The 16,885-nt window shown below is 38.4% G+C and overlaps 1 protein-coding gene across 6 annotated transcripts in view; it reads left to right on the forward strand.

Moving 5' to 3' along the window:
* Nucleotides 1-16,885, forward strand: part of lama2 (laminin, alpha 2) — a 181,029-nt gene that overhangs the window by 105,900 nt on the left and 58,244 nt on the right. For all 6 annotated transcript variants that reach the window (XM_056404736.1, XM_056404734.1, XM_056404735.1 and 3 more), the window contains 7 exons: nucleotides 4,090-4,226; nucleotides 5,745-5,876; nucleotides 6,791-6,895; nucleotides 11,104-11,247; nucleotides 15,843-16,019; nucleotides 16,261-16,446; nucleotides 16,723-16,841. In XM_056404736.1, the coding sequence (XP_056260711.1) occupies nucleotides 4,090-4,226; nucleotides 5,745-5,876; nucleotides 6,791-6,895; nucleotides 11,104-11,247; nucleotides 15,843-16,019; nucleotides 16,261-16,446; nucleotides 16,723-16,841 (1,000 nt within the window). The remainder of the gene's footprint in view (nucleotides 1-4,089; nucleotides 4,227-5,744; nucleotides 5,877-6,790; nucleotides 6,896-11,103; nucleotides 11,248-15,842; nucleotides 16,020-16,260; nucleotides 16,447-16,722; nucleotides 16,842-16,885) is intronic.

The raw sequence follows: 16,885 nt of genomic DNA on the forward strand, positions 1-16,885 counted from the left end.
ACTTGGAAGGAAAAAAAAATGCAAACATTGCAAAAATGTTCTGAATGCCGGCCTGTGGCTTCAGTTACCTGCATGCTGCTATGCACTATGTCAGTGTGGGCATTTCTTTAGTTCTAGTTTCACATGGACATGATATAGTTTGTATCTATGGCTAAACCTCAAACTTATTATTTTTTATAAATCAGACTTCCAGGAGTTATGAAAATTTATTGCCATTGATGATTGTCTATGTCTAACACTACACTGTATATTATAAATAGTTCAGCCGTTCTCCCCAGAGTCATGAAACATGCATCTTGGCAAAAACTACAGCTACATCAAACAAAACAGCCATTTTTACATATAGATCCATAAGGGAAGAGACCAATGAAAGACAGAAATAAAGGAAGCAAATGGTGAAGATTAAAGAATTTAGACCCAGTTTCTGCAAGACAGTGGAAAAATGATTGTTGAAGAGAATCTAGCTGCTGATTGATATGGATATCCTTGAAGGTTGACACACAGAATAATAATGACATGACCAATAAATTATGGAGCTTCTTGGGTGAATAAGCACAACAGCTGATAATTATTATTCCAAGAATGTTTAAGGAAGAGTTGTAGTTTATTACATAAAGCAAATCAAATTTTGTTCATTTAGTTTTTAGATTTCTGTTTATTTACAATATATTAACACTTTTTTTTCTTTACTTCCTGTCCTTTAATGATAAGTGATATACATAGAACTATGACTGACCAGCTAATTCAATTTCCACACTTTCACTGAAAGACCTTCATCTTCCTGTAGCAGTGATTCAGAGTTAAATCAGTTGCAATTTAACACCAAGCACGTCTGTATTTACACCTCAAATTAAAGGTCAAGGTTTGCCCAAATTGTACAGCCGCATGTCGCTGATTCGGACGTGCAGCAAGGCAAGCTGGTGTTGGATATCCGCTCTGCACGTAGTGGAGATGGGATTTATTTTTGCCGGTGTGAGAACAACAAAAAAAAAAGTTTCTGTGAAATATAGAAAATAAAATAAAGTGTGATATTCCTCATATAGCAAGATTGTGTAACCATTGAAACCATAAATGGCACATTCTTAATGTTACAAATGAAAAGTTGAATTCATATGCAACAACACACACCCTTGTGTTGCAGCCAGAGGCTCAGGTGAACCACTGGTTTATCTTGCAGTGATTTTATTTCTGCACTTTCCATAGAAAAACAAAGCAGCATGCAGTGGCTTCCTGAGGTATTTAGAGTCCTTCACTTTTTGCACACTTTTGTGTTGGAGATTGAGTTGTAAATGAAAAAAAAGAAGCAATATTTTCTCATTAATCCACACTCAATAACCCATAAAGGGACAAAGATTTTAGAAATTTTAGCAAATTTATTAAAAAGAAATCTCACTTTGACAGAAAATATTCAGACCCTGTAGAAACCTCTGGCTCTTCTTTGGTAAGTCTCTATAAGTGTTTTACTTAATCCCATTCTTCCTGGTAGATCCTGTCAAGCTCCATCAGATCGGGTGGGAAGCGTCTGTGATCTTCTGGTCTCTCCACAGATGTTCTATGGGGCCTAAGTTTGGGCTTTTGGTGGGCCAGTTGAGGACAGTCAGAGACTTATCTCAGAGTCACTCCAGTGTTGTCTTGGCTGTATGCTTTGGGTCAGTGCTGTGCTGAAAGGTGAACTGTTGCCCCAGTCTCAGGTTGTGCCAGACAGCCAAATTTGGAGTCTTGCTGGTTCCAAAGTCTTCTCCTGGGAACATGCAAAGCTTTAGAAATGATTTTATACCTCTGCCCTGATCTATATCTCACCACAATTTTATCACAAAGGTCTACAGAGAGGTTCCTTGGACCTCATGGCTTAGTTAAGATTTCTAAAAACATGTTTTCAGTTTGTCATTTTTGATGACCGAGTGTAGAGTGATAGGCAAGAAGGGCAATTTTAACCATTTATAATTAAATCAACAGCACAATAAAGTGTTGAAAAAAATGAAGGGGTCTGAATAAATTCTGAAGCCACTATACGATCTGCTCTTTACTGTTAACTCGCAACTGCAATGAAAAACACAGAGTGAAAGATGTTCCTCTACTACTGCTTCAAAACGTGTTTGCCTTACTCTAAGGCATCAGCTGCTGCGGCACACTCACAAACATCACTTCAGTATAAACTACTAAACTTTGCATACTGCAGCCCCGAAAAAACATATTACACCAATGTATTTGAAATACAGACATTGCCTTCCATTGCATTCCTTTTATAAACAATAAGTTAACAGTAGGATTATACCAAAGTAGTAAACATAACCATAGAATTACCAATTTGCCTCCAGCTCTTGCTCAATTCAATACACTCAGTCTGGTTGGTTAGTGTAGTATGAGCAGGAGCGTATGGTGGCTAATGTTAGCCAAGGCTAGGAGTAAAGGATATTACTGCTAACATTCGCTAACACTATGGCTGAGACGGGACTTTTGTCTACTTGTACCTGTGTTTTGTAATTGCCACTTGTGGCCACAGGGGGTGCTGTAGAGCAAAAGTTACATAAACTCACTTTCACGTATAACTCCTAGCTTAGACTAATGCTAGCTTTTAATAGCTGCTGCTGGGTACTGCAGTCGGCAAGTCAGAAGTGGTAATCATTGCAGAGTAAGAGATGTTATTGTTGTTAGCTGACAAAGAAGACAATGGAGCACAATATTTTTCAGATGTATCTGTGGTGAACTGGTCAAAAAATTTACATGTGGAAGCAATTAACTGTTATTGTTGCCTGAGGGGTTGTTATATCACCCAAAAACACTTTATCGTGTTATCATTAAATGTCTATTCCTGGCCAGGAACATAAGGAAATATGCCCTAAAAACTTGGCAACCTGTGCAACAGTTCCTACAAGCCCAAAATGAGGATTAAGCACTGATGCATCCCAAATATGACTGAATAGCTTTCCCCCACAAAGCTCCTCATGCAGTATATTATTGATGCCAACCGATATTGACAGCCAAGAAGAAATAATAAGTTAGCCAGAAAATCTGGTCATACAGCGAAAAGACAAGATAGCACTGGGAATTATTAGCTTTGATTCATATTAAGATCAATACCATGGGGCAGTGGTCAGGTTGCAGGAATAATATGCTGGCTTGTGTTTAATGTTCCAGGGAATTTACTGCAGTCAAGTCAAAATACAAATGTGGTTTCCAAAAATGAAATAATATCCAAAAAAAAAACTTTCATTGACAGTTTGCATGAATTAATCAGTTGGGTGCCATTCTGTAACATTTTTTAGGAAGCTTGACATCATTAAATCAATTGAAATATCAATAAAATGATAGAAGTCTCCTCTTAAAAATTCCTTCACGGTTCATGAGCATTAACATTTGAATTCAACCAGGAGCGAGGAAAAAGAGTCCTCCGCCATTGGCAACCGTGGGAAATGTTTGAGTAAGTTAAGTGGTATTGAATAAATTGAAATGAGCAACACTGGAGGATTACCAGTGTTGGGGATTAGACTATCTCTTACTATGAACAACTCAATCTTTATGCAGTAACTCAAAAGTAATAGCAGTAGCAGTAGCATTAATTCAAATTGCTATCAAACTGAAACTATTTTATTTGAGGGCCAGTTCTTATATTTCAGTATGCACATAACATTCACCTCAGGCTCTTTAATAAACAGTAAACATTTTCTCTGGCACGTCTACTTCTCTGGAAGTTGTCAAATAATATAAACATAAGGACAGTTTTTCCCTGTTTCACAAATTCACAAGCGTCCAACTAGACTCTACACCCTCAGCAAAATGTTTCTCCCAGGTTTAAGTTCCCTACAAAATGTGTCAAGCCACCTTCCCTGTTCTCAATACCAGACACAATGTTTTTGTTTGTTTGGAGTCTGTAAGCCAGCACGCCATGTTGTGAAAGAAAAACTGTGTCATTGTTAAGAATTTAAAAAAAAAAAAAGAAAAAGAAAGTTTTTAGGTGTTTTTTTTGACAACATTTTTGATTATTTTTTAAGACATGTTTTTGTCTTTCAAGTTTATTCGAAAACCATTTAAAATCTTCTTCTTTTTCTACGCGCTTTCCCCTTAACTCCTCTCCTCTGTCTCTTGCAGCCTGTCAGTGCGGCCATGTGGGAGATAACTGCGACGCTAACACGGGACAGTGCATCTGCCCTCCCAACACTATTGGTGAGAGGTGCGACCGCTGTGCTCCAAACTACTGGGGCCATGACATCGTAACTGGATGCAAGGTAGGCTCAGATGGTATTTGAAAACTGTGTTGGTGTGATCTACTTGTGATGCCATTAACAAACACACTGCCAAACATGAATGGTAAAAAAAAAAAAAAGGCACACAGAGATTTTAACAAATGTTTTGTTTTGAAAGAAGAAAAATTATATTTTACTGCATTTTTCTGAGCATTTTACTTAAATTTATTTGAACTTCGTCAGTTACTTTTCTTATCATTTTAACCCCCAATAAGTTAAAAGTAAAGGTAAATATAATAAAAGGAAATCACATGGGTTATTCGAGTTTTACTCATTATTTACGATTTATCTAATTTGCTTTTTTCTGTTTCTGCTGGTTACGATTTATTTCACTCCCGTCGTTACTTCTCAGTTTCTTCCTCCATAGTTCTCTCCCTTTGCAGCTCCAGTTTCCCTTGCTCTCCCTTTGTCATTTTCCTTCCTCCTCTCTTTTCTTTATGCTCCCTCTCTTTCTCCCCATACTGTTATTATCACAATGCTTGTTCACTTTGTTCAAAGGGGTTGAAAAGCAATTTTTCTGCATTGAAAGCTTCCCACCAGAGGGCCGTGAGGCAGCGATAACAGTCAACTATTAGAAGTAGCAATAGACTATTAGCAACATGAACATGAAAGTACTGCAAGCCTCAGTTTACCAGCAGATTGATCTGGGAGAGTACATCAGGACAACAAAGAGGGATGCAACAAATCTAAGTGGCGCTACACAAACATGAAAAAGAACCAAAAGCAACAGAGCAAAGTGAAACACAGACGAAGGCTCAAACTTAGAACAGAATAGTAAAATAGTCAGTAAAGTACAACAGGAGAGAATGGAACTGAGCAAAATACATACACATCAAATTGTTAAGTGTTAAACATTGAATTATTTTAAGATTTAATATTCTGTATGTACATAGATGGTTGCCCCAGAGCCATGTGCGCTTCATGAAAATCAATATCGACACTAACAATGAAAAATTGAGTTCAGAATCACCTGTAAGCGTGAGCACTGTTCAGTGTTTACATAAGTCTGCCCCAGCAGAAGGAATTTAACACTGAAGATGATTCTGCCACAGTTGTTCTCTTTGTTCTCTCTCAAACTTGCAGCTCCTCCGCTAATGTTTGTGATTGTGTGTCTGCAGTCGTTGCGTCACAGCAAATATGCCAAACATCTATTTTTATAGTGTTTGGATTTTAATAGCACTCAGTGTTGCTCGTTCCTTAGTAAGAACACTATGCAACAACACTGCTTTGGTATTAACAGGTTTTAGTTTTAACGGTGTTTTCAAACATATGACCTTTGAACTTAAATCAACTCAAATTCAACTTTTTACGCCTATTTGACAATATTACCTCATGCATCTTCTCTTCAAGTTGACTATTTTCTGCACTGCTGGACCAAGACCAGATTAGCTGCATTGCACTTTACAAGAAAACGTGTCCGTGGGATCTAATGTCTGATTGATTTTATTCAAAGTTTTGTATTCATTTTGTCTTTGTGCTTGTGAATGTGTGCGTATGTAGGAGTGTGGCTGCAGTGCGATCGGCTCAGTGTCCCTGCAGTGTAACATCAACACGGGCTGCTGCTTATGTCAAGACTCCTTCAGAGGAGAGAAATGCAATGAATGTCAAATTGGATACAGAGACTTTCCTCAGGTAAATGATCCATGTTAATACTGCCAATATTACTATTAGTATTAGTTTGTTTCGATTGAGATCAACAGGGATCAAGAGTCTGCGTTACTCTACTAGGACAAGGGAGATGTCCATAGACCTGATGATGCCTTTATTATGGATTTTATGAGGCTCAATAAAAGGATTTGTTCCCTGGTTAATAGAAGCTTAATGGTGTCACCACACCATGTCTTTTTTAATACTGAAGTCATCTTTATACCAGAGCCAAAGTTTTAGCATAGCTTCAGCTGGTATTTCTCAGACAGTGGTACCTCACTTGAAGATGCTATACAGAAATATACTGGCCGGTACTGGCTACAAGTGTAATTCAACTACACATGGTAACACTATTTACCCTTGATTCCAAGGGACACCAGTTTTAAACAAATCTTTAAGAAACACCATGTTTGTTCAAACTTCAGTGAATTTTACATTTCTGCCACATTTTCCGCTTCATATAAATATTCTCAATTTGAAAGCTGCAACTTTCTTTCAGTAGACATCGAAAAGGCCATATATACACTCACAATCAAATTTCATATTTGATATTTGGCTCATTGTGTAGCTATATTCAAAGTAGAAGAATCATGAATAGTTTTTCATCATCCTGTTGGGAAGTCAGTGTTCAGAGAAAAAAGTTACACTTATAGGAACTCGGTAATCTCAGTCAACTGGTAAAATAACTGGACATCCCTGTGTTTGGTGTTCGCCTGAACCTCAGTGATGCTTCAACTGACATGGGAGCGAGAAGATAATGGCAACATTTTCATTTTGGAGTGAAGTTTAATGGTTTGGTGAAGCATAAAGCTAGGACACACTCTGCTGGCTCCTCTCTGAGCCTGTTATGTTGTTGATAACGTAAGCTTGGCGTTGTCTTGCATCCACATTTCCCACAGTGCACCCAGTGCGAGTGTAACATCTCAGGATCGGACAGCCAGACCTGTGACCTGGAGAGAGGAGTGTGTGCCTGCGCTGATCGAACGGGAAAATGTAGCTGCAAGGTACAGCATTAAAATTACTCACAAAAATACGCACACTTTTACTTGTAATGGCCACCTTCACACATGATGGTAAAAAATAATTTTTGCCATTATTTTTCATTTCCCAAACAAGACACTGAAGAGTTTCATGTTTATGTACGGAGAAAAAATGAACATGAAAAATATACATGATTATACATGTGATCCTGTATTTATATATCTCAAACTGATAAAGAAAAAACAGGTCACCCAGAAATGAACCTGTCTCCCATTTGCTGAGAAAAACATGATGGTGGATTTCCCCAGCAACCAAATTGTGTTTTGTTTGTACTTAACACAAGAAATATGCAATGCAGCTGCAAAATCATAGTTGATTGCAAGTCATAACAGCGATCCCAACAGTACAATGACCACTGACATTCAGCCCGCCAACAGCACGGTATGTTTCAGAAAGCCAGCTTTAAGTCAATGACAGCATCTGTGAGAAAAACACTGTGGTGTTTATTATTTTGAATCCTGCCTGGAGATGATAGTTTGGATTTTAAATATCAATACAGATTGAAAAACTGCTGTACATGCTTTCTCTGTCTTTTCTGTGTGTGTGTGTGTGTGTGTGTGTGTGTGTGTGTGTGTGTGTGTGTGTGTGTGTGTGTGTGTGTGTGTGTGTGTGTGTGTGTGTGTGTGTGTGTGTGTGTGTGTGTGTGTGTGTGTGTGTTCAGTCCGTACATGTTACAAAACTGAGTACGACAGGCATCTTAGTTTGCGTACATATATACATTTTCAGTCTTTTCTTCTATAGTTAAATGTGGGTATGTGTGTGGATGAGATGTCATCTCCTCTCTTCTACCTTGTTTTTGACGGTCTGTCATCACACAAGCAGACACACCATAAATCCCTATTACATTTGTAAACAAAACAGACTATAGAGTGACTAAAAAGAAACGCCATTACCACATTTTTATAGTTGCACATAGATACTGTATATTGAATACATTTTCTCTATTCTTGTATCAGTGTTGCAGTTTGACATTCAAACACAAGAAAATATTTTGTTAAGTTTTCACTGTCACTGTAGTGGTTTCATATCACACTGCAAAGGGTCAATTCATCTTCATGTTATTTAACCTTGTACAGTCCTTTTGAAACCTTAAGTGGCAGAAATGACACAAGTAGGTGAAATGACTTGACTTTGACATGATTTACAGTACAAAATATGAATCCCATAATCCTACTTGAGGGATCTTCAGTACTTCAAGATATAGTATGATTAAGATTTACATTCTTTTTTTTTTCTTTTTTTCTTTCTTTTTTTAAAGCAGGCAAAGTTGTGCTTTTGATACTACACTGCATGATTTCTCCAGACAGATATCCCTGCTAATTTATGTAAATTGTGTTTGAATTACACCATTTATATATAGAATTAAATTAAGCTTCCAGAATAGTAGTAAAGTGTCCTTATATCTAATGTCAAGGGCAGTTTAGAGAAATGTGGATCTCTTGATTAACAGTCAACCAGTTTTTTCTTTTTTTTTTCAAGCAGACAGGGCATACACCACAATTCAGTTAGTGTTTGTTTTCTGTACGTGTGTGTGTGCGTGCGTGCGCTAGGGCATTCACGAGTGCTGTATTTTAGTAGTCATTGACTACTCCCAAAAAGTAGTCGATTAATCGCGGGAGATCTATCATATATTTTTTCACCCAATAACAATGATCAATTATCGTCAAAAACGTCTCATACAACCAGTAAAGGGTGTGGGCGGGACCAACCTGGGGGTAGGTGAAATACCAGCGCCCTCGATTGGCTCTGAGAGGCTGTTTAAAAAATGAGCCGCGATCTGATTGGACTAAATCCCCAGCAGCTTGTCTGACCTGGAGATACAGTTTGACTGCATGACGGACTGCTCTCTTGCAGCGACAGCACAATGAAATTTACCAACAGACTTGTTATTTCCCTTTTTCTGTGGTCGGTGATCGGACGTTTGGAAAATTCTCCGATTGCCTGCTTTGTTCACTCTGGTGGCGCTTCTCGTTGTTGCTGCTGTTAGCGGTAACCATGAGCGGGTGTAGCTTCAAATGGTTATGCATAGCGCTGGTACTTTGGTGGTACTTCAGAGTAGCCTTACATATATTGCAGCTGACGGTTTTATCTGCTTTGGTAAAATATTTCCACACTGTTGACTGTCGAGCATCGGGGCGTACAGTCATGTTTCTCTCTGCCTCTTGTTTTCGCTGCATTTCTGCTGCTTTAGCGCCCAACAGTATCACGTGTGACTTGTCAACAACTACAACTACAACTACAACTACAACAGCAAATACCCACAGCGCCCCCAGCTGCATACCTGCTGTAGATGCATTGTAGATGCCACTGCTTTATTACTGCACCGTGCTAAAATCACAGATGAACGATTAGTCTACAGCAATGCACAGTGTCGACTAGTGGTTTTAATATTCGAATAATCGACTAGTCGACTATTCTGTGAAACCCCTAGCGTGCGCCTGTGTGTGTGTTTGATTTGTATTGGTAAAAGTAGTAAATGTTACATATGAGAGAACCTGAGATGGTTTGATATTCTGATCCACCCTGTCACCACCTTATCTCTCTCTCCCCGTCTCCTTGACACACACACACAAAAACACACGCACGCACATATATTCAATATATGGCACACCCAGACTGGAGACACCTTTCATCCCTGCTGTCACTTGGTGATCACATTATTCCTTATAGACAGTGACAAATGCTAAAACAAACTTTTGCATAAACACACACACTGACACACGTACACGCACTGACACACATACACGCACACAAACATACACACACATCTGATCCATGGCCTGTAATGAGGCTTCAGATCACCGAGTGTCATCTTCACTCTGAGCAGGCAGGAGGTTGACTGCCTGTCACTCAAACAGTCATTTGTCACCTGGTACCTGTCTCTCACCTGTTATTTCTGCTGCCTGTGACATGCTATCCTGGTTACCTGTCTCTCTGCCTCCCTGTACCTCTCCTTCTATAAATGTATGTGATCTACCTTCATTTTTCTTGTAGCAGAAATCAACATGCAGCCCCAGAGTTTTAGCATACAAAGACTGTTTACAATGTCATAGCTTGTGCTGAAAAAAATTATTCTTTAGTCACAAACTCCATCTTTTCTCCCATTCTCTGTTTTTATATGATTGTAATTTGAATAACTCTGGGTTTTGAAGTGTTGTTGGACAAAATATTGGAGTTTAAAACATCACCATGATGGGCATTTTTTTCAGTATTTTGCAATCTTATGGACTACAATCTTAAAATAGTGAGATTTTAGTCTCTGCAACCTTTGTAATAAAATAATGACCTCTATTGACATAAAATGATGGTTTATTCCATCACCATACCTGCACACTCTCTTCTGTTGTTCTTGGTCCTTACTCACTAACCTGCAGGACTTTTTGACAGAACTCAGCATTAATTGGATGATGTTTTGTTGACAGCACTGTAAGCCTTTTCTCAGCAGAGAGAAGGCTTAATACACAGCCCTGTCCACACTCCCATTTTAGACCAGTCAGCTCTCAGCTTATTTACTGAAAATGTAAACATTCAGTGCAGCTGCAAAGCACCAGAAGTGATATTCTTATTTCTTGCTCATTGCAGCAAAGCCATCGAATGCATTATGTGTTTTTCTGTGTGGTATTGGTTGGATGTAACCTTGTGTATAACTTAGGCAAATAATAACCAATTAAAGAGTGTGAAACAATAAAACTGTTTCTCCTCAGATGAGTGTAAATAGCTCAACCAGAGTCAAGGTTAGAGATACAGTTTCAACACATTTCAACAAAAGGGCTTGAGGTCAGACCCACATCTAGTTATCTGTCCTGCTGAAGTGTCCTGATGCAAATCCTAAAAGCACCACTGCAGGAGTGACGTTCTGCTGCTCCATCCACTTTCTCAACTCCTGCAGGACAGAACATTGAAACTGTATCATGTTATGACATATTAATTGTATATAAGTTGATAGATAGATAAATAAATAAAGGCTTAGATGCTTTCCAAATTTGGATTGCATTTCTCATAAGTGTAGCCTCAAAGTAAAGTTCTACATTGATCATCAGCTGGGTTGACTTTGCAGTTTTCAGTGTTGTCACATGACTTTCCAGAAATCAATTTGGTATTGAAATAATGTTAAAAAGTCATTAAAGAATCCCAAAAACTTACCTATGTGTGTTTTCCTGTGTTATTCAAGGCCAATGTGGAGGGACACAACTGTGACCGCTGTAAGCCCGACACGTTTGGATTGTCAGTACGAAATCCGCAGGGCTGCAGCAAGTGTTACTGTTATGGACTCACACAGTCCTGCACAGAGGCACAAGGACTGATCAGGATGTGGGTGAGTAAACATATCTTTATTATTTTACTTCTTTCCTTTCAGTTTTTAGTTTAACAGAAGCAGCACCCACTCTTTTTATTTTTTAATGTTTCACAGATGTAAGACAAAAACAGCTGCTTTTGCTGGATCGGTCTAATTATTTGTGATGTGAAATTAATTCTGAGACACAATTTGGGGATTTTGGTCACTGTTGTATATTATGACAAAAAACACGGATTGAGAGTGTGAGAGTGCCACCAACCGGCTATTGCAAAACTTTGTTTAGCCTTCACAAACAAATATGTCCCATTAAATATGTTAATGTTGCTCCATCTCCTAAACCCTTGTGATGTCACTAGTAGTTTCTGACCTGCTTCCTTGTTCGCTTACGCTCTCTCCTGCCGCTAATGTATAATCAAAAAAAGTCTAACCAGTAGTTGGCTGTAAGCTGTACTTGCTGTACAGACTTCCTGTGCCAGCTTCCTTGCTGAGACAACACGTTTGACGGCTGGCTACCTGCAAATGACTCAAAACTATACCAATGTTGTAAGCTTCATGTCTTCATTGGTCATTATTTATGGATGATCAGAGGCTAATTCAATCATTTAAAGTTCGTAGATCTAATTATAGGCTGCTTATCTTTTGCCCTGCAGAAAACCAATGATGATAGTTAGTTTTTGCAGTAGTTGGTAGTTAGTTCCTAGCTGGCAGCTGTTGATTTGTGCTATGTTACAAATATGAAATTAAAAAGAAGGTGGGGTGATATTTACAAATATAATGTGGGAATCACAGACCAGACTCAAAATGTCTAATGAGAGGGCAATTGGTTTTGTAACCTTCAGCTCAGCCTCAGGCCCTGAAAGGTGTAGTAGATTTTCAAGATGGACAATTGCATATATACACAGCATGTTAAATGTTTGCAGTATTTTGTACAGCATCATGTGTATATGTTTTTTTTTGGGGGGGGGGGGGGGGGGGGTTAGGTTTTGTTTTTACAAATATAAATCTTTTCTACACTTGAATTTCTCATGCATATTTATTGTACAGGTGTGGTTGATTTACAACTACAAAGTAATTGTGATGTTCACAAACTATTATTTGTGAACATCACTTTACAAGCTCAAAATCTTATTGCCCATAGTTTGAGCATATACAACTAACACGCCTTCTGCTTCCAAATCATTCAAATACAAACATGAGTGTGAACTTTATGTTGCAGGTACAAGTTTTGAGTCAAAAACAGAGGAATGTAAGTTACACCATCAGACAGTCAGCAAATTAACAATCAGTTGTTGAGTGGCAGCCTGTTTTTAATAAAGGCTCCTCATCTCAGAAACAGTAGCCGTCAGCAATAAATGGGCGTTTCCGTGGTAACTGTAGAGTTTTCGGTTGGAGTGTAGTGAGAGGTTTCATTTGAACGACAAACATTCACTTCATTTATTGTTGACAGAGGGAGAGAGAGAGCGAGCGAGCAAGAGGAGAGCTGGACAGAGAGAGAGACAGAAAAAATGGCGAGTTTATTGGAAAGTGGGAGATTTTCTCTGAACCACTGAATCGTGAGATTACACTGAGTGGAGTGGGACACACACACACACACACACACACACACACACACACACACACAGTCACCATATCTACACAGCATACACATACAGTACACAAACACAGTACACATGCATTCACATTCACAAACATATAAACTCACACTGCAAGGGATTACAGAGGTTAGGGGGGAGACACACACACACACACACACACACACACACACACACACACACACACACACACATTCTGCCATACCTACATACACAGCCTACTTTGTGGTGTTTATCTCTGTTGGGAGAACTGTGTAACTGTGTATGAATATTTACTGGTTGTTAAATGTTGCTGTGAAGATCTGCACTTATATAATTAAGTAACATGTATAAGGAACTGAGATAAGATCAAAGCTCTGACAAGAAAAAAAACAGAATACTTTAAAGAGGATTCTCTTGTCAAAGAAGCGTAGTCTAATTAGATTACTAATTGGTAACTTATCCAGTCATAGGGTGCTGAGCTGTGAAGCAAAGGAAGCATTAAACAAGAAGTCCAGAACAAACAAAATGACTGATACTATCTATAAGTCAGTAACTGTTAGCTCTGAATGTTAAAAAATGTCTATGAACCCGTAACTTCCTGAAACATATTAATCCCTTGGACGTGTTGAATTCTGCATGTGGTTCTTTCCGTAACAATCCTTTCATAACAAAAAGCACCTATTTCTAAATAAGTCATTACTTGAAAAATGAAGCCAGCAATCTTATGCCTCCCATGTCTAAACATGGTTATATGACCTTACAACGGATTGAGAACCCTTCTTACAGAATGTGTATAAAAACTCAGAATTATAATAATAATTATTATAATAATGAAATAGCTGTTACATTAGAATTATAAAGGTCTACTGAATATGTGCATAGTGTGTGAGAGACGCATCATTTCTCAGTCTGTACACTCTGAGCCAGACTGTGGGTTTCTTCTTCTTCATCTCATACTTCATCAGAACCATTTGTGAAAGAGAAGTTTGTGAATTAGTAATAGATTTTTTTTTCAGTTATCACATTAAAACAAAGGAATAACACAGTCTTTCTGAAGTTGAAACATTTCCAGCCTTATTCTAGAAGTTGTTAGGATGAACTTAATCATCAGTATTGCCTTTTTCAATGAACCATAAATCCATGACTTGTTTTTGCTACTGATACTCGATATACAGTATATCAGAAAGATTCCAGGCTCTGTAAGCAATTTTTTGACTTTATCCTCTAAATAAATATATTGTAACTATCAACTGAAGCAAGTAAAAATGTCCTCCCATAACTCACGTTAGTTAGTAATGCCCATGATGTCTGCAGGCTCTTCTGAACAGTATTTCTTTTGAAGCAACAGCTCAAATTTGGATTTTATGACATACAAAAGTTTTTTGTTACTGTTCCTGTTACTTATTTGGTTTCAAAGTTGTATCAAAGAAATTGCAAATGACAAACCAGATACAGTATGTAAATGTTCGGAATTGAATTCATTTTAACTAATAGTATCAGAAATTGGCAATTTTCCATTCCACATGCGACTTCCTCTCTATTATGCAGCCAGTATTGCCAGTGTGCCCAAGCTATAGTAACTTAATAGATTTCATATTCTGTCCACTCAGCCAAAGACCACTGTTTCATAATGCCTGGGATATTATTCACACAATATCCACATATCAACACAGCTGCACTATTGTAGCTGGACCACACTGGCAATAGAGTAGAGATCCAGGCTCAAACAGATGAATCTATTTTTAAAATCTGTCCACTCAACCACAACCCACAGTCAATAATAAACCCTGATATTATTCAAGTAATATTGAAATATCAACAAATAAAGAGGGAGACGGAGAGAATGAGAAAGAAAGGGCAAGATTTTCTCCAGACTCTCAGTAATAACTCAGATATGATTAGAAGGCTTGAGACAGAGCGATACCATTAGTTTCAGGTAATATTCAGAATGGAAAGACATTTACATTAACGGATTTTGACCACTAATATAAATGCCAGCTAAGAAGCAATCCTCACACTAACTGCAAAAAGAAACAAAGTTTTTCAGTTAAAATTTGTCTTATTAACATTAACACTTTAAACACTATAAAATCCTGGGTCAGGGTCTTGTGCTTTTTCAGATGATGACACAGATGTATTCCCATCACCACGAGATTACATAAAAAGGGGTAAAATGCTATTTTTTTCCTCATGCCTTTAATATTTCAAATGTCTCACATTTATGGGATTATATACAGTGTAACACATAATCATACATTAAACTGTTCAGATGTGGCTTGACTAAAGCTGAGGGGAGCAAAGGTGTTTGGTTACACAACATATTCTGTGACTCCTGCAACAGGATTCCTACTTAAATCCCATTAGATTCAGCTGAAGAGTGAAGATCGCTTTCCAATAAATAACAGATAAATATTCTCAGAGTTCAAATTAGTTTGACTGTTTCACAGAAAAAGGTTGAAAAGAGCTGCATAGATCTATCGTCATTAGTCTGGATATTCCATAATCCTCTGTGCCCACAGATGAAACAAGACACCAAGGAATGAAACGAAAGATACTGAAATTTTCTGTAACAAGACAGGACTCTCAGACCAAAAAAAAGAAATCTATATCTGCCAGAGTCAAAGAGTGGTGAGGGTGGAGCATTGTTTGAGTCAGGAGGTGAGGAAAAAATGAAATTATGTTGCAGAACAAAGAGTGACACTGACACCACACACGTGATGATTTCATTACAAAATATTCTGCCCACCCATATTTGTACATAATGTTGTATCTTGTTGAGTTTGCATCAAGTTCTACGTGAAGAAATGTTGCTGCTTACCCAAGACTGTGTGTGAAAGGTGTACCTCACCAGAATCTAGCATCTCTGAGTCTATAACTCGATCCCAAATGCCAGTTAAAAAAGCTTGTACTCGCAACAGAACATCAACGATTGGTAGCAATTTAACACCATTTAAACTAATCATTGTACTTGTCCAGCAAACGTTTTCATGATACTGGACCTTTTTAATGTTGACATCATTGTTGTGCGCCCTACTTCAGTTGACCCTGAAGCCAGAGCAGACGGTGCTCCCCCTGGTGGATAAATCCAACACTGTGGAGACGAGGAGAGGAGTGAGCTTCCAGCACCCTGAGATTCTCGCCCATGCAGAGCTGGTCACTTCAACTCTCTCTGAACCGTACTACTGGAAACTGCCGGAGCAGTTCAGAGGCTCTATGGTAGGAATCCGCCCAGTGTATTTTGACTGTACGCATGTTAATGACGGGGAAGTACATTTTTTTTTTATTGTTTCTTAATTTGAATTATTTTTGATTCCCTGACTGAACAGTAAGATTTGGTTCATCCCAACTCAAGGGTGGATTTCAGAAAGAGAGAGAACAAGCCAAAATGAAGAAAAATGACCACCATGGTAGATCAGCACTGTTTTGGTGATGTCTTTAATCACTTCTATGTCTTTAGATCACGGCATATGGTGGCCAGTTGAAATACGCAGTGTACTACGAGGCCAGAGATGAAACTGGTCCTTCCTCCTATGAGCCTCAGGTCATCATTAAGGGCGGTCCCAACCGCAGCATTGTGATGACTCGCCACATACCAGGACTCCAGATTGGTCAGCTCACCCGCCATGAGATCGACATGACAGAGGTACAGTAAGGCTTTATATAAAAATTAAATATTGAAAAATAATTGAAGAAAATAACTGACACTAACTTTTATTAGATAACAAATAAAAAAAATAATAGACCTCTTGGCAAGCTCTGTCTGTCAATACAAACAACATCTATTACATTGATAATAGACTGCAATGGTCAAATTGATTTCTCAGTGTATTCAGTGATTTGTGTGTGTGTGTGTGTGTGTGTGTGTGTGTGTGTGTGTGTGTGTGTGTGTGTGTGTGTGTGTGTGTGTGTGTGTGTATAGCATGAGTGGAAGTACGCAGATGGCAGGTCCATGACTCGAGAGGACTTCATGGACATTTTGTTCTATGTGGACTACATCCTAATTAAGGCATCACACGGCAACTTGATGAGACACAGCCGGTAACGCACACTCACACACACATTGCACACACAGTTCCCTCTGG

This window comes from Seriola aureovittata, chromosome 19 (genome assembly GCF_021018895.1).
Source record: "Seriola aureovittata isolate HTS-2021-v1 ecotype China chromosome 19, ASM2101889v1, whole genome shotgun sequence".
NCBI classification, from domain to species: domain Eukaryota; kingdom Metazoa; phylum Chordata; class Actinopteri; order Carangiformes; family Carangidae; genus Seriola; species Seriola aureovittata.